At 43.7% G+C, this 18,843-nt stretch overlaps 1 protein-coding gene across 1 annotated transcript; it reads left to right on the top strand.

The window, feature by feature from the left end:
- Positions 1–838: 838 nt before the first annotated feature.
- On the top strand, positions 839–18,684 carry hsd17b12a (hydroxysteroid (17-beta) dehydrogenase 12a). The gene is made up of 10 exons (XM_063197608.1): positions 839–1,139; positions 9,557–9,603; positions 10,076–10,151; positions 13,405–13,512; positions 14,221–14,285; positions 14,420–14,499; positions 16,040–16,121; positions 16,260–16,325; positions 16,816–16,965; positions 17,437–18,684. Exons 1-10 carry the CDS (start codon positions 962–964, stop codon positions 17,542–17,544), a joined length of 960 nt encoding a protein of 319 aa, XP_063053678.1. The 5' UTR covers positions 839–961; the 3' UTR covers positions 17,545–18,684.
- The last annotated feature ends 159 nt before the right edge of the window (positions 18,685–18,843 follow it).

Below are 18,843 nucleotides of genomic sequence, written 5' to 3'. Positions count from 1 at the left end.
AAATAAAGAGGCTCGAATATATGGTGGATAACTAAGGGAGGACTGAGTAATCTTCCACATCAGTAGATGCTGAGACACTGAGGGACTTTGCCACCTGCCTTGATGTTTACATAATCGTGGCTCTTCTTCCGTGTTTGGGAGATACACAAAGATGTTCTCGCGAGTGTCTGCCATTGGAAGCCGGGAGTTGTAGTTTATGGGAAACAGACACGCCAAATACTTTCACTTAGTCTAACCCCAGTGTTCAGATATAGTATTTATTCGAACCATATAGCATGCAAATATTTACATATTCTATGACATGTAATATAATGCACAGTTTGGGATTTAGAAGGTTAAATTACAGGAAAATATTATATTACATAAAGAATTCGTGCTGCTGAATAATGATTTGTTGTAGCCGTATTGGCATTTGGTTTATCAAATAGCGAGTCACCAAAGGCATCTCTGAAGGTGGGCTCACACGCGCAGTCTCGGCCAATAGGAGCAGACATCCATTCATAAAGTGGCGTGAGCGGCTTGGGCAAGCGTGGGCTTGGGAGGTTTCGTAATCCTGACTGAAACAGAAAAACCTGTTCTGATCACAGCCAATGAGAGAGTCTCTCAGCGGCTGCCGTAATGATTCACCAATCCTGTATCGCCCGCTATCGAAACCGGGCCACCCTCTTTCATACAGAAAACGGAATGAATGAGAATGGATTTTTTTTGACTGGCAGAGCTGTTCACCAACGAATGGGAAGGATTTTCTGGCGGACAGCATTGGCACCCAATTAACAATAGAAGAGGGCTGGACGAGGAGTAGGTGGGGGCGTGCGCATAAATCTGGATAGTCTAGTGTGTTGGGGGAGTTCTGGGAGTGTGAGGCTACAACCTGCTTATAAAGGGGCTCGCACGTTGTTGCTCTACATTAGTGCATATTGCCGTATTTTGGGTCACTTCACGCTCAAAAGACACCGCTTTCATGGAGTCGTTCTACCTGGAGGACTTGCTTCATTGTACTGAAACGCCGTTCTACTGGGTCGGTGCACTTGTGACTCTGATCATATCGCTGTTTCTACTCTATAAACTTATCACTGGGATCCGGATATGGGTGATTGGGAACGGCGATTTACTTACTCCTAAATTGGGAAAATGGGCAGGTGAGTTGGTCTATGCATTTTCACCTCCAACAAAAGGTCAACATCTTTCAGCTGTTTAAGGGACACACTACACTGACTTGTGTTTTCTCAAGGTGCTGATGATTCATTGGGTTGGTTTAAAATCTCAACTTTGTCCCTTAAACGCTGGAGCAGCAGTGGTTGTTTGTTACATCGAACCCTCCCGACTGTCTGATGGTTGAACCAGCACTCCTAATTTGCAGTGCTGGTGTCTCAAGTAGGATAATCTCAGTAGTTTTTTTTTACATACGCAGTTTTAAAAAATGCTGGTTCAAACGCTTTTCTGTGCGCATCGGTTGGAAATAATACTGCTTGTCGTATTGGCTGAAACCAGTGTATTCTAATCCTTATAGTCTTCATATTATGGATTGCACTTGATTGTGGGTTAGGCAAGCACTGCTTATATTGCAAGCGGTGTTCTGGGTAGGGAGGTTGATGAGTGGATGACTGCGCCATAAGTGAACACATTTATGCGCAAATTTGATGACCTGTAATATCTAGGTGAGCGCTCAGCCAGTGATAACCACATGGTATAGAGGCGGGGGTGAGTGGACACCATCATGATGACTAATACAGTTATGTGCATTGGCAGAAGGCATCATTGACCGAAAACGTGTTCACCGTCATATCTCTAAACGTACCTAGTTCTAACGATCTCGAAACCAAAGTTAATTGGTTTGTACAGATTGACGCCATCAATTAAGGATTTGATGGCAACCCTTTAAAATGTCACTTAATTTAACAGATAGCCTAGACAAATATTAGTACAAATGAGGAAAGAAATATTTTTTCTAGAGCTATTCCAGTAGTCTAGATGGTGCTTGCTAAGAATTATAACCGCGTCATGAAAAAATGCTGCGGAGCCGTGTCCCGGCCTACAGTGACCCAGTTCTTTCAGCCCTTCAGTCTGGCGCAGCGTCTCTCCACCATCGGCAGTAGGCTACAGCACCTAGCGCCCTACTGTGCTAACCAATTCGTTTCATCTCCTGTAGCGAACGCTGTCTCCGTTTAGTATTGTCCAAAATGGGCTTTCATGGTGACACTTCGTCTTTTGTGACCCTAATTTTCTGTGTCAGACTCAATATTTCGCGATGACGCAGTTGTGGTCTGTAACGCGCACCTGCATCGGTATGCAGTCTTCATCTTTACCACGTGCACTTTGCGAAGGATGAGCGTTGCGTCGCATTGGTGAAGTGCGTGTAGGTGACAGGACTAGATTTTGGCAGATAGAAATATTCTTTGAAATTTGACCTGCTTTTACGCAGATGACTATAGCCAGGATAGCCTAATTCCCATTCATCGCCACCGCACATGCGCATGAAACAAATTGTGTAGCCTACATGGGCTACATGATTCAATGTCGCAATGGGCGGAAGATTACTTTGGGTGCACTGTCATGTCACAGCGATGGCGGTGACTTTTTAACGATGGATTGATTTTTGTTATGAAATGAACATTTTCTAAATCTGAATAAGCTTGATATGGAGCGAAGGGGCGCGAGTTGCTGTGCCACTCCTAGAAACCGTGTCATCCACAAGACCTGTCTGACTTGTCTTTGGCACATTCACTTCCAATGACTGCCCTTCCAAATGTTCGGGTGATTCGTTGTTCCATGTTGAAGAACAAGTTTTTTTTGGTCCAGACTTTCTTGAAATTCAACTTCGGCATGGTTACGCAAGAGTACCACTGACTCCAACGTGTCTGAACCAAAGGCACGATTACTAACACACTGTTGATTTGGCATCATATCATGACCATATAACAGTGGAATAACCCGCTTATCGGTAGAGTTTTTCTGTATATTCACGTGGTTGGGAGCAGGAGGAAATGCGCTTTAATTGCATTCTAGCCCAAAGGGAAACCAGACAAACAAGTCCTTTGCTGTCCATCAGTAGGCCCATTTTCACTTGAACGAGAGGCCAGACACGTCGACCACGGAAGGTCTAATTGCTCCCTTGATTTCCACCTGAGCCCTGTTGTCTCCAGATATTCACGAATACGGAAGGCTAAGTGAATAGGTGTGTTTTTAATTCAAACGCAAAATCTGATTTAAAAAAAAATGTGAAATGCACGATAGAGACCCCTTGCGCCTATTGCGAGTATTGCATTTAAAGCGACTTCAGACCAGAGAGAGGCTGTGCCATGCCATCCATGATGAGGCATGCGCAGGTCTCAGGTAGAGGCTGGGAAGGTTGACAAGCTGCTTGTTTGTTTTTAACGCTGGCTATGAAGCTCAAGAATGAGTATTTTGAACATGTTGTCTTTAGAGTGTATTTCAAATTAAATTCTTGGTTCAGACTTCAATGTTCTTTTCCTTTTTGTAAATCACTGAGATACTGTGAGGCCAAGGGCCATGAACTCAATGCCCTATACCATAATCATTCATAATCTCTTCCTGTAGCTGTAGCCTGTAGCTGTAGCCTGTGTGTGCATCTTAATATGGGACCTTGCCTCCTCCACTTGCGCTTGTCTCCTCGCCCCGCCTCCTGGCCCCTCCTCTGTGGAGAAAACGATAAAATTTCCCAGCTGTCAGCCTAGCCACAACAACTTTTGAGGGACTGTTTTTCATTCACCATCCTAATTGCAAACGAGAAAAGGACTCTACAATTGAGCTTTTGCAAGATATTGAAATATAATGCTGTTGTCAGTGATGTCATCATGACGAGAAGCGAGTGGAGGAGGCAAGTGGAGGAGGCAAGGTCGCATATTAAGATGCACACCGTGTGTCTGACACCAAGGCCTCCTTTGACCGATGTTATCACATCTTGTTCAGTTGCATAGTATATCACCCATTTAATTAATTCGGGCAAATTTGTTGCCGTTACTTCTTCATTGCGCCATTGATGCCACTGTATGCATTGCATTTTCCTTGGATCCATTTTTGCAAACAATTGGATATCATTTTTGCCAACATACTGTAGGATGCTGGTGAAGATATAATGTGAATGACCATGTTAAATAGAAGCAGTTTCTCAGTGAACATTCAAGAACATGAAGTAATCCAGTAGGATCACCTGCTGGTCATGTTGAAATAATTTATAGGTTTTGTTTCATTGTATTGTCATATAGGCATGGGGCCCTCTATTTTTTACTGTAGCTTCAGTGCTTATGAATGTGGTATGTCTGTGTGGTTTCCACACTTATGAATGTGGCATGCCTGTTTGGTATGAATGGTGAACGAATGTGTTGGTCTCCCCCCTCCCCACCCTGTTATATAGGGGCTGCGTATGTTTTGTGTGCGTGGGAGGCCATGAAGCCTCTTATTGGAGGGAGTAGGTGGGCAATGCTGGCACTCATGTGATTGAACACACTCTGCGACACGTGCTCCTCCACAGCATCTCCACAGTTGCAGACGTAACCACACAAATGCCCCTCCCCAGTCTCTCTCTGTCTCTCTGTCTCTCTGTCTCTCTGTCTCTCTGTCTCTCTGTCTCTCTGTCTCTCTGTGTTTCTCCCTCTCTTCCTCTCTGCCTCTCTGTCTCTCTGTCTCTCTGTCTCTCTCTCTTCTGCCTGCCTGCTCCTCTGGTCTCCCTCCTTTCTTTCTCCGCTTAGTACATTCCTGCTTCCTCCCTCCTGCCCTCCCTCCCTGCGTTTGGTGAGCGTGTGTGCTGTGCGCCCCCTCCCTTCCCCTTCTCAGTCACGACTCGCTGTATTATTTATTTCTTTAGAAAAAGGAAATCTCCCATCTGCTGCTTCCCAGTGGAAGTGTTTGTGTTTGCACTTTGCAACAATAAGCCAGAGCTTTAGCGCTCTACTCCTGTCTCACTTGCACCTTTTTTTTTTTTTAAAGAGCCATCTATTTTTGGCCCGTTCATTGAAAAGGATTTAATGTGTATTTTCAAATGTGAAATATATTGAAATAAATATATTTGCATATTCTGGAAAGGGATTAAAAAACAAAATGCATTGCTTATTGTAGCAGATTAGATGCTCTCACGCGTTATTATAGCAGCTTCCAATTGATCTTTTTTTTAGCATGCATGTCTTAGATTATACTTGTACTATTGAAATGGTGTCTTAAAAAACAGGAGTGATGTCCAGCCCCTGGAACTGTTGTGGTGGTAGTATGAAGGGATTAATTCAGAACAGTATGTGTGAATCGGGAGAGTGATGTCATGGGATGCTCTTTCCCAACAACTTTTCCCCTCAAACACGGCTCTACTTTTTTAATCAGTCTTGTTTGTGTAGGCGGATGTATTTGTGTACATGTGTGTACCCTTCGGATTTTATCCCGATATAGGAAGCTATTTTTGGTCTTGTGGATCTGGTGTGTACTTTTTTGCTTTTCGCCACGTGACCCTCTATGCTGAGCTATTTCAGGCTGCTTGGCTTTTGGGAGTGGGTGGGAGAGTGGGTGGGTGTCTGCGCACTGTTCTGCAGCCTTAGCGCAGGGAGGGAGGCAACGGTTCATTCACAAGAGAAGAGGAGGGAGAGGGAGGGAGAGAAATATTGAGAAGGCAGAGAGAGGGAGAGAAAGATGGATATGGTAGAGAGGGAGTGGGAGTAAGAGGGCAGGGAGAAAGGGATGCGACAGATTGCATAACGCTACATTCAGGGGGAGCACACAAGGACTGCAGTCTCTGCTTCTCTCCTCTCCTCTCGCCACATCCATCTCCTATTTGCAGGAAGGGGTGCTCAGGTCACTGCTCTAGCCCACACTGATTCTTAAATGTAATCTATAGGCTTGATGTTGAAGAACAGTTAAAGTGTTAAGTGTTTAAAAAAAAAAAAACATTGAAATCATGCATGAGTATTCACTGAATGATATTCTAATGCAACCATTAAACAGGTGTGTTCATGTGTGTTTTAATTCTGTTACACATGTGTTCAAGTCTATTTCTAGGTTTACTGTTGGGAGGGATGTGGTAGTGGTGGCAGAGGCACTGAACTTGAGGGGTGTGGGGGGGGGGGGTACGCCTTGTTAGTATTCAGGTACTGAAGTGGCCCTAGACGAGGAGGCTTGCTATTTTTAACTACGCTGACGCTTTTTTTAGCCTCAGGATTTTTTTTTATTCAATGCAGGACGTGGGATGCGCGCATCTGCAATGGTGATGGGGAGGGAGGGTGGGTGTAGGTATTTTTCTGAACAGGATGTTCTTTCTACTCACTAGTGTAGTTTCTTCTCACTACTTTTCTTTTCCTGTTGTTTGCAAGAGGGACTTTAAGTCAAGATACCCTTGTTGCATTGTATTTCATTACATTACGCTGACTTCTTTTCTCCAAAGCGGCTTCCAAAACGAGAACATTTGCGGCATACAATATTGGGGAAGAAGTGCAATGTGGTATTGCAAGGTCAGTTTTTACAAAGGAAAACCGTCTCGGAAGAGAAGTCTTCCCAATCATCCTGAAGGTTATTTTTCTGTGAATCACTGCAGGAAGATTGGAAATGCTTGGCGATATGATCACTCCTAATACCCGTCCACCAACCAAACAAACAAACAAACCACCCACCCACCCACTCACAAAACATGCTCACGCACACCAAATCCTATCACATGTGCTGCACACATGAAGCACCTCTGCTACACATGTTCATTCACACACGTGTGTGTGTGTGTGTGTGTGTGTGTGTGTGTGTGTGTGTGTGTGTGTGTGTGTGTGTGTGTGTGTGTGTGTGTGTGTACACACCTCTGGTGGGCATCAATGGCTTTCCCAGCGCTCACATGTCTGTGGTGTGATCCAGTCATCAGCTGTGTAAGCAGACATAATGCTCCATTCACGTGAGGGCAAATTGAGTGGGTGGGTTGCCTAGCTTTCATCAAGCGCTTTCTGGAATGGCGATGAGAAGCCATTGCTGTTTTCACTTGTCAAAGTGGAGGTTGTCTTCTTTGGTTCCTCTTTCTCATGAACTTGGCCCTAGTGACTTTGTAATTACCTTTCCCCAGGTCTCTCAAGTCACAGAAGGGGGGGTGAGCATGAACGACACGGCTTGTTGTTTTTTACTTAAATTTTTCCATTTTCTTACACCCAAAGCTGTCAAGCTCACAAACCTGACTGAAACGAGATCTCTTCACACCCAAAAGAGCATGTCAAGATGTCTTGCTACGTGCACACATGCATACTGTCTGGTGCGTACACCTTTTGTGCGTACGTGCCTATATGCAGACCTGTTCACTAATAACATCGTACATGCCTTTGTCACCGGGCTGTCACTGCGGTATGGGTTCATTTGCTTTTGGAATGCCTGTTGTTCTTGGGCGACACCCAAGGGCTACAGGCCCTTCTGTGGGGGGTTGTTTTCTTAAAACAAGTGGTTCCTCGAGTGAGAAACTTGCTCATGCCATGCCCAAGTATGGAGAGGTTCATGTCCCTCGAGGTTGAAAAGGCATGTGTTTGTCAGTGAGCCTGCAGATGACGCAAGAGTTCTGTAACTAGGTGTTTTGGGCCAGGCAGAAACTAAAGTATTGCCCCAGGGACTTGGTGTGGAACGCTGGTTCATTTACTTTACTTTACTTTACTTTACTTTACTTTATTTCTTCAGGACATTGCACATTAATGAACATATACATACATGTACATATATGTAAATATGCCAGATTGTAGCCCAAGGGCTAATTTCCATCTGGTGTCCAAAATAGGCAGGCTAGATGCAGGCTAGATTTGTCTTGCATATGATCTTAGCTGATTTTCAAAATGTCGCATTTGTTCCATTCGATGTTGCTCTTGTAGGTTATTTTGTTTTCAGCTCCAATCGTAACTTTGGCTATCAAATGACAATGATTTGGACATGGTTTTATTTCTGTGAGGTGATGGGTCGCCCCCCCCATGTAAAGCCAACTAAGGTCAGTGCCTCTGTAAGGATGTCATTTCCAAGTGGTGTGGTGGTGTACTTAGAGAGTGGTGTTGGCAATTTTCCACCAGCCTGTTGGTTAGTTGGTGGCAGGCTGCAGAGATGGGTATTATTGAAATGGGCCGAGTCCTTTCTGGGGGGTAGGTGGGGTAGTGGAAATGCAGAGAGGGGACTAGAATGCATGGCAGTCGTCTGGAGAGATCAGAAATGCTCATCATTGTCTCCACAAAGCAGTGGCTCTCTTGTTCTCAGAAAGAGGGTAAAAATAGCCAGCTACAGACGCTCTGTTCTTCCCCATCTTCTCTCCTCATCCTCCATCCTTCCCACATCCCTTTTTTTCTCTTTTTGCTCAGCCACATCTCGCTCTACTCTCGTGTTGCTATTTATAGAAGCCCCCAGGATCCCTCCTCAGCTCTCTCTCTCTCTCTCTGTCTCTCTCTCTCTCTCTCTCTCTCTCTCTCTCTCTCTCTCTCTCTCTCTCTCTCTCTCTCTCTCTCTCTCTCTGTCTCTCTCTCTCTCTCCTGCTGCCGCTGGCTGCACACTATTCCTGAATGACTGTTGCCCATGGCTTACTGAAGCGTGCATGTCCAACTATAATGAATGAAAAGGGTGGTGTATGGCTGAGGATGTATTAAAAGGTGCAAATAGAAAGTCCTTTTTTGTTTCATTTCGAAATGTTGTTGGGGCTAAATGCAATTTTTAGATTTTTCTTTATTTTGCTGTGATGAATTATTTGTCATGAAACCTACAAGCAACATATGTCTGTGGTTCACATAAAGTCATTTTTAGATGAAGAGCTTCGTTGGTTGAAAACCCTGGGCTCGCAACATGGTGTGCTACGAAGCAGTAGTCGCAACAAAATTACTGTAGCGCAATAATGTGAAGTCACAAAAAATATAGTCTCCTGCACATTGAAAGCTACATATGCTGTTATGAAGTTTGCTAGTCATAAAAAGTGCTACGTTCTGTGTTTAGGTTGAGTGTACTGTTCCTTATCTTGAGTAGTTTAGTCAAAAGAACACGTTGTGCTTTTTGCACTGGGGATCGTTTCTACTGCGGCGACTTCTATGCAAATGGTTTTCAGGCAAGACAGTCAGTTTGACTTGTGTTAGTTTCAGATATTTACTACCTGTAATTTACAGGTATTCCACTTGCCACTCTGCTGCGCTTCTTGAAACATTGGCCTTTTGCTTTCATTGTGTGTGTAATGCAAAGTTTTTGACTTCACTGTTAACAAAATCGTAGCCAAACATAGAATCGAAAGCTCCTTGAGAATTTCGATATCATGTGTACAGTATATATAGAACTGCTCAAATTCTGTTTTACAATGTCTATTTAGAACTGTTCAAATTCTTAGTCTCTATAGATCATACAACAAAAATGTGGCTTGACAACCTAGAAAACAAAGAAACTAGACTTTTTATTAGTTCTATACATCGTAAAAAAAGAAACGTATAATTTCCACATGGACATCGTAAAACATTGTGTGTAGAACTGCTCAATTTCAGTTTTATAATCATGCTATAGAACTACAGTATGTGTGTATAGCTTCTACTCAGCAAGCACCTTGATTGACCTCTGCTGTTTCTCTGTGTGTGTGTTTTTGCAGTGGTGACTGGTGCTACGGACGGCATTGGGAAATGCTATGCTGAGGAGGTGAGTCTCTTTCCCTCGTCCCTCGCTTTTCTTTTCATCTCTCTACAGAAGCCCAGTGAGTCATCCGTGAGCAATAGAAAGATGGAGAGAGAGAGAGTGGGGGAGCCTTTACTCAGAGGGCGGGCCGGGAGTACTCCTCTCTCTCCATTAAACAACACACACACACACACACACACGTACTTAAACATCATGCATGTGCTGCACATGTATTAGGCTGTGCTGTGCGATCATCTCATTCTCTCCCTCTGAGCTATTCCACAATGCCATGAGATTATTTGCCACTAGTGCGGCACAGAGTGTACCAAGTGACCTCCATCGTTTCATTCATTCTTTTTTCCCATCAATTCATTCATCCTTTTTAAGCCAATGCTTTGAGCCACTGTTTGTCTCACATTCATTTACATATGCAGCCCATGAGCACAAAGAATTTCAGTTAAAAAAAAGTTTTAAATTAAAAAATGTTTCTCCACAGCTTGCCCGCAGAGGTTTTGCGATCGTGCTCATCAGTCGATCCCAGGACAAGCTGGATGATGTGGCCAAGTCCCTCGGTAAGCCCTTTTGATATCTTGCCTGTAAATGTTCGACCTGGTCAAAAGAGTTTGGGATGTAAACAGAGAATCTTCCCAAACAGTTCAGTTGTAAGCAAGTCCATTCATCCAGATAATCTTAGAAGCTGATTATATGGAGATTTTTGAAAACTCATTGGTTTTAGAGTTTAGAGTTTTAGAATGCACATTTCAAAGCATTGGTATTAAATGCTGCAACACTAATCCTCATCTGTCACAATGGAGTTTTCAATTTTTATCCACATGTTGTGTTTATATGTAAACGGATGAAAAATATCTGCATTTAAAAACTTAAAAAAAAAAAGCTTTCATGATACCAGCACTTGAAATGTGGACAATCTGAGCATTTCTTTAAAACTACATTCTCTCATTGCTTGGAGTGGTGAGATACTAGACATTTGCCATGCAGGACGTGGTAGTGATGCATACACACACACATGACGTGCAAACGCTTAATATGTCTTTACTCTTTCATGCTGCTGTGTGCGTGTGTCTTAGTGATGCTAAGTGGCTGATTTTAGCTTTTTTTTTTTTTTTTTTTCTTTTCATCCACCCCACCCAATTTCCCAACCACAGCCACTCCATTGCCCCGACCCGACCCACACCCCCACCTTAAAAGCCTGGAACTCTTTCAAGTGACGTCTGTCGTCATGGAAAAGAAGTGTGGGCCTGGGCTGCATGTGGGGTGGGGTGGGGTGGGGTGGGGTGGGGTTGGTAGCATAGGAATTGCATCTGAGTGCATGTTTACATGTGCAACCCGGTCCTATCGCACAGCAAGGCCAACATTCAGGCTTGGCCTCCCCCGCTCTCCCCGTCTCCGTCTCTCTCATAAACAAGCCATTGTGAAAGCATCATCTATGGCTTATTGTGGGCATTATTTCCTTAATTTTTTATCCATTTTTTTATATGCACTAATGTACCCCCGTCCCCTTAGCCAGTTACCCCCTGCTAACAGAAGAAGCATTCCACAATCAGCTTCACCTCAAGTTGTTTGTGAGCAAGCTTTTAAATGCCCACTCCCGTTTTTGTTACAGAAAGGCCACTTTGAATCTTTTGCGATGCGAGTGTGTGTATATGTGTGCCTTGTGATGTTGTAGTCCACACACCCATACCCACACTCTCGGAGAAGTGTAATCGCACAATGAGTGGGACTGCATCGCATGGCTGGACAATGGCGGATGGCAATGTACAATTACCGAGAGTGCCACTGTGCCATAGTCGTGTTGGGGTGGGCTGGTGGAGCGTGAGTTGGGGAGGAGCACTGTGTGCCTGGGTCCTCATGAGCCAGTGCTCTCTGTACCAAAGCTGGCGCATGGCTTGGTGGCCTGGGAGTGGGACGGGGGGCATTTGGGCAGTGCTGGAGTGTGGGGGTGGGCTGGGGTTCCTTGGTCCTCACGAGCCAGTGCTCTGTGCCAAAAGCTGGCACTCCTTGATCACGGTCAGGACTGTGAGGCTTGGTGCCCAGGGAGTGGGGTGGTGGTGGTTGTGGTGGTGGTAGAGGAGGGCAGGGCAGGGTAGGGCATAGATGCCAGGAGTGGTGCGTGACCAGTCAAGGCATAGCGCTTTCCCTGATGTGCCAATTCCCTTCATCTCCACCACCAGCTGCACCGCATTCAACTAGTCAGAGGGGGTAGCCATTATACTGTGACGCACAGCTCAACTGCCTCGATTTGATACCTTGTTCACCGACCCTCTTATTTGGCCAAAACAGTAGGTCGCGCTTCTCATCATCACCAGCCATTTTCTTTACAAATATGAAGGTGAGAGAAACTTGCTTGCTACTAATGTCATCTATTTTTGTGGAAATGTAGGTTTTTTGCTACCACCCTTTTTTATAATCTGTGCTCGCTGAAATGCATCGGAGAAATTTTCCTTCCATAAGCCAGCCCCTGCGCCTGCCGTGTTCCAACAGAAAAGAGTCTTTGAACAGTAAATTGTAATTGCAGCAGGTGCGTCAAGGCAGCGTGGGGAAGGTGGCATCAAGAGGCCTGCATCCCGCGGTCTACAGCCCCCTCTGCTGGTTGATGTTATTACTGGCAGATGCTTATCAGCCCAATTGATGCTGAGGGGAAGTGTTCTAGCCTGTCATTCCATGTCCTAAAAGTGCTAAAACGATGTCTTAACTGTCAGCATGACTTTTGGAATGGGTTTGATGTGAAATTAGTTTAGCATTCTTTACATCTTCTGTAGCTGCAGTCAGTCCGTGGCCCTCAAAGAATGGTTAGTTGTGTGTGTGGCAAGGACTTGGTCATTGTTCCAGGCTGAGGTCATGTTTTCGGGGCGTGTCTTGCTGCAAGGACCATAAACTCATTTTGCCTGAAGGCCACATCACTGGTGTCTGTCAACATCACCTGCCTGTTTCTTGCAGTGCACACTGTTCTCAGGTGCTCTCACGTGGTTGTTGAACTGGAGTGAAACTCACTTTAACCCATTTCAGCCTAAGGCAACCTCAAAAAGCGCCTACTGAATGCCTGAGCCATTTTTGGGAAAAGGTACCCTCAGCCTATAAAAACTCAAATATCTCAGCCTCCGAAGCACAGAAAAACATAAAATAATGCATTTTACAATGCCATTTAAAGTCATCTTGCATTAGGATGTGGTCATTCAGCTCTAGTGTACCCACATTTTTATATATATATATTTTTTTTTAAGAACTCAAATCTCAAGAGCCTGAATGCAGCATCAGTCTTTCTAGGTGCCTAGGTCAATGCAGTGTATACGCAGCATCAGGTTAACTCACTCCCTCTATCTATGATTGACAGGCATACAGGCTCCATAGCACACCAATTTGTATTAAATGATCGTAGTGATTGTGTATACAGTTTGTGGATGGGCATTCAGAATGATCGTCTCATTCACACAATGCAGTAAAGTAACCTTGTGTGAAATGTCTGTTCAAGCTTCCATTCATAATGCGATTTGTTTTGGATTGCTCCATCAAGTGCCCCATGAGGATTGTGTGGGAACATTACAATTTTTTTTACACACCACTTTTACTCTGCTTCGTGGAGAAAAAAAAGCTTCATAGAAGTACCTCAAGAAATGCAATTCAAACAAGATTCCTGCATGAAAATGATGATACTCAAGGTCTACCCCTCTAGCCTTCGTGAAAAACTGTGAATGTTGGCTTGAATATGTCCTCTTTTGAAAGTCGCTTTGGTTATAAAGGCAACAGCTAAAGCGTCTGCCTAATGTAATGTAATGTAATGAATGTCCCCTCTCTATCTCTAAACAGAGGAGCAGTTCAATGTGGAAACCAAGTCCATTGCTGCGGACTTCAGCGGCACTGACATCTACCCCAAGATCGAGGAGGGACTGCAGGGGCTGGAGATCGGAGTTCTGGGTGAGTTAAGTTTGTGATGGTTCTTCATTTTAATGTTTAATTTTTGACTGTACAGACAGAAATCAGCTTTCTGATATAAAATGACGTGGTATGTCAATGATTTGAGTGAGTTTATGACTCCAAGTGCTTTTGGCTCGTATTGCTCTTGCTGATGTCACAGCACACACACACTCTTTTGTTATGTGCTCACACCTTGTGTGTTCGGCGTTGGTGTGTGCATGTTCCTTATCTGATGAACCAGCAAACACACATACGCTCTTCTTTTTACCCCCAACCCCCAGTCTCTGAAACATACCTGCTTTGTGCCTTTATGGTATTTTGTCAGCTCATACCATTCAAAAGCAACCCAACTTGTTTTCACGTAAGACATTTGAAGTGTAGGAGTTCTAGGAATTTTGCCCTGAGAATTTTGCAATCAACCTTTTTGAGTTTAGTATTCAGCTAAGAATGGCCAGCAGAAAAATGGTATGTAAGGAGAATGCTCAATAAAACCAAACGCCTACTTGACATACACACTCACTCACTTACAATGGATTTTGTATGACTATTGTATGTGGATTAAAGTACACGTTTTGAGGCAGCCCTTACTCCTAGTAGTGTACTGTAGTGGTCCCCCTGCTTTTAGGAAGAGGGATGTTTTTCTGTAGTAGCTGAACAACAGTTGGCAGTTTTGAGACCTAACTTTTCTGGGGGTTTTTCTCTTCACAGTTAACAATGTCGGAATCTCCTATTCCTACCCTGAGTTTTACCTGAACATCCCAGACTTGGACAACGTAAGTTCTGCATCAGTGTCTATCTGTTTATTGTTGTTAATGTGCTGCTTTTAAATGTTTTATTAGCAATTGGGAACGGGAGTTTGGTTGGAAACAAACTGTGATGATGAATGCTCTCCTCTGTTTCTCTACAGTTCATCTATACCATGATCAATGTCAACATCACTTCAGTGTGTCAGATGACCCGCCTGGTCCTGCCCAGAATGGTTGACAGGTATGCAATCAGTCTGACTGCTGAGAGTGAAGACTGTCTGCTATAACTTATCTAGTCCTTTTTAACTTCTTTTTTATAGACTTTTTTTAGACTAAACTGCCAAAATGCCCTAAATGAAACCTTAACTACACTAATAACAAGGGATACACACTCATTCATTCTACAGTCAGCAATTGAGTATGCATGGATTCTATAGTGGAGTATTGTCACATGTTGCAGGTTGCACCTGTGTTGAGGATCCAATCTGTGCCATCCTGCATACTTTCATGTCTGTCTTGTGATTTAGCAGGATGAAACCCATTCCATTTCACATGCCGTACATTCCCTATATTTACACATGTCCCTACATGGGTGGCCATTGTCAGATTTTAATGTAAATGCAGTGCTTATGCAGTGAGGCCAATCTATCAGTAGTTGGGAGTCCTTTCTGATTAGTGCCTCATGAGTTGACCCTGTTCATCCTTGAATGGGTCACATGGCTGTAGTTGGTCAGATTTTTTTAAAGTCTAAATGACTTCTAATGACTTCTGAGGATACTGATTCATTACCTCCACCAAGGAGGTTATGTTTTTGGTCGTGTCTGTCTGTCTGTCTGTCTGTCTGTCTGTCTGTCTGTCTGTCAGCAGATTAACTCTAAAGGTCGTGGACAGATTTGGATGAAATTTTGTGGAGTTGTTGGAAATGACGAAAGAAACAAGTAATTTTAAATTTTGGTGGTCATTCGGATCACCATGCGGATCCAGGATTTTTTTTTAAAGATTCTTCACCATTGCGAGATGGGGCGAATTTTGACATTCCAGTTTCTAACTCCACAAAAACAAGGCAGAAAGACTCTCTGAGTGCATTTTTGTAGGTACTCTGTAGTTATGGTGATAAGTGGGCTTCATGGGTTGGCTCTGTTTAGTGGGCACTCCACGCACTACGTCATGGCACCAGACCAGTCATGACCCTCCAACATAGAGTTGCAATCACTGGTCTGTGAGTGTGTGAATGTGCTTGTTTGGTAGGTGCGACACCAAGCTCCAGTCTGGATGGTGCAAGTAACAAACACTCACTCGCACACCTTCCTTTTCTCTCATTGTGTGAATTGAAAAAGCAACCCACCCTCTCCCCTCCACTCCATCATTTTGCTCAAATGTGGGGGAGCTCAAATACGAGTCTTCCCATTGGCTGGCCAGTCCCACGTCTGGTACCTCTGGCCAATGAGGGGAGGAGGGCTATGAAATTTGCTGGTAATGGGAACGGCCCCCATCTCTCCCTCCCTCCCAAGCACGTACGTCAGCACAGCTGCAGGGCCACTGCATGAGAAAGCTTTATTGCCATGGCAACACACCAGGCAATCGCGATCGGACTATGGTGTCTGTCTGAGCACACACACCACACTCATATATATATACACACACAAAAGCACTTTTCTATGCTGTTGTTGCCAGGGCTGACATTTTTGTGGGCCAGGGATATTTTGGATGGTTTACAGACTGTGTATGTAACGCGCAATGATGATGACTTATGAGGAGTGTTGTGTTTTTGGTTTCATTAGGTCTAAGGGCGTCATCATGAACATTTCGTCAGCCAGTGGCATGTACCCTGTCCCACTCCTGACGGTGTACTCGGCCACAAAGGCAAGTTCACACACACACACACACATGCCCCTTGTCTCGTCACTCTGGTTTCTCTGTGTGATCAAATCAATTTTCATGACATTATTGTGATTGAACTGGTTGGTTAACTGCACTGTATTCTGATGTTGTATCTTGTAGGCTTTTGTGGACTTCTTCTCTCGTGGGGTGCATACTGAGTACAAGGCCAAGGGAATTATTGTCCAGGTAAATATCAAGCTTTTAATAAGCTGAGCTGTATTTTTAAATCTCATTTTTACGTGTTGCGCGTATAATCACCATGTGGTGTTTTTGTGTAGTAATAATTAATGGGTGTAGTAATACTTTTGAACAAACAACAAAAACGGGCACATCCACTTAAAACGTTTGGGTACTGAACTGAGACATAAAGTGTTAATGTTATAAGTTAACAATCGGACATTAAAGGGGGGCCCTGGGGGGTATTCCACGAAGGTGGTTGAGTGATGAGCCTGGCTAAATTATTCTACAGAAGGTGGTAATCTGCTAATATATGCTCTCCATGCATCATGTGGTAAGACAGCAGGCTCTTCTATTATCAGATTTACCTCTACCTTCAGATTCGCTTAACTTGGTTAGCTACTGAAGCACCTTGGTGTCTCTGGTGTCTCTTTTGGGTTTTTGTTTTTCTGATTGAGTTTTAATACTTTTTGTCTTGGCTCTACTTGCTTCCCGTCAGAGTGTCCTGCCTTTCTTTGTGGCCACCAAGATGACCAAGATCAGGAACCCCACCATCGACAAGCCCATGCCAGACCGCTATGTGGCTGCTGAGGTCAACACTGTGGGCCTGCAGGACCAAACCAACGGATACTTCCCACACGCTGTCATGGTGCGTACTTTGGCACGGAAAAGAAAAATCAGTTAAAGCAACATTAGTCAGTCAGTTAAAGCAACACTATGCATGGTTTTTTTGTGTGGCTCCCTCTACATGGCTGAATTACCGCAGTGTTCACAACCAAAAACGTTCAGTGACTGAGATTTGTCATTGAACATCAGAGACGATGTCCATGCATCCTGTAATGCCAATCATGAAGGCTTCTACCATCTTGCTGTCATTTCTTAACCCTGGAAATGTTGCGTAGTGCTCCTTTAAGTGTCCTCATTGCAAGAGCATGTGAAGGTGTCTATTCACACCTTGCTCAGTTTTTGAACTACCTTTTGCGTTTTAGCAATTGTGCTATGATGCCCCAACGCAATTCCATTAACTTCAACTGTTGTTTACGTTAAAACCTGACCAACCTGACTAAAACCTTTTTTAACCATTTTTGTGTTGTCCTTCTTTTGTTAATCCTCATTCCAGGGCTGGTTCTCTGCTGTGTTTGCTCCTATTGACCTGGTGCTCTACCTGGGTGCCCGGATGAACAAGGCCCAGCGTGGAGGCTACCTCAGGAGGAGAAAGCTGAGATAAGCTGTCTCGACCTCACCTCAGATTTCCCCAGACCTGCAAGCCCCACCGTGGCTGAACAAGCCCACACTGACCGCTTTATATTGAACACCAGCCAGCCATGGATATGACCATCCAAGCGAATATTTTGGCACATCATTTTGTGTGTGCATGTGTGTATGTCTGTCTGTCTGTAGTTTCTTTTTTTACATATCATTTTGTTGACATAATTGTACTCGTATGGTTTTCTTTTTCTAAGGGCTATTTTTTTTTGTTTTCCCGCTGTACTGTATTGTTTGGAACTGGTATAAAAAAAGAAACGACCAACCAATGTGGAGGAGTCTGCTACAGGTCTTAAAAAGGTTTTTGTGCAGGATATGTCAGTAGTGCAGAGTGTTTTCAGAACAACGGAAACCATATTTACACTGCTGTTGTAAGCAGATGATAATGCCACCAAATACATTTTTTACACTTTATTTTATATTATTTATAATGTTTATACGTGTAAAATGTGCCGCACACCTTGCCTTAAGTATTCGTGGCTAGTGCTTTATAAGTGAAGTCGGCATGACCAAAGCCTTCTCAGTAAGTGCCTTATTTATTAAGACCAACCAAAAGTTTACTCTTTGCAGTTCGAGCACAGTCTACAACTAGTTGTCTTGTTTTCTACTCCCCTTTATTCTTTGTAGGTTTTTAACATTTACAATGGTGCTGGATTATGTATTGTATGTTGCACTGAATTTCATGATGTTTGTCTTTTGAGAACCAAAAATGCCTTAAAACTGCACGCTCAGGTAGAGGAAAGTGGAGTGACCCTTAAGCCATTACTGTATCTGAAGGGCAATAATACTGAACGGTGACTTTGGGACAGTGAAAAGTTTGATGTTTGTTTATAATGATAATAATAGGAAAAAGAAAATTGCGTATGCATCTATTGCCAAAGAATGAACCGTCATGTGAAAGGAATGCATTGTTGCCTTATAGGCCTATTGTGCTGTACCGTCCTGTTCCACTGGATCTCCAGCACTGGTTTATGGCCAAATTTCTTGCCTGACTGCTATAATCAAGAAGTCTTTAACAATGCCTTTCTGTCAGTCATATTTTTATGGAAATGCACACTGCTGTAATATGAAATTTTGCTAAATAAATTTCTCAACTTCTTTATCCTTCTAGTGTTCTTATTTAATATTGGTAAGTAAGGCATCAAAATAAATTCTTTTCTCAAGTAAAAGTGTATGGTTATGGTTAGTTAAGTTTTTGTCAGTTCTAGTCTCTCTCCTCCAGTTTCTGTGAGGCCCTAAATAAACAGGCGAAACAAGTTTA

Source organism: Engraulis encrasicolus, chromosome 4, assembly GCF_034702125.1.
Source record: "Engraulis encrasicolus isolate BLACKSEA-1 chromosome 4, IST_EnEncr_1.0, whole genome shotgun sequence".
In the NCBI taxonomy this organism is placed as follows: domain Eukaryota; kingdom Metazoa; phylum Chordata; class Actinopteri; order Clupeiformes; family Engraulidae; genus Engraulis; species Engraulis encrasicolus.
This window is presented reverse-complemented; position numbering and strand designations above follow the sequence as displayed.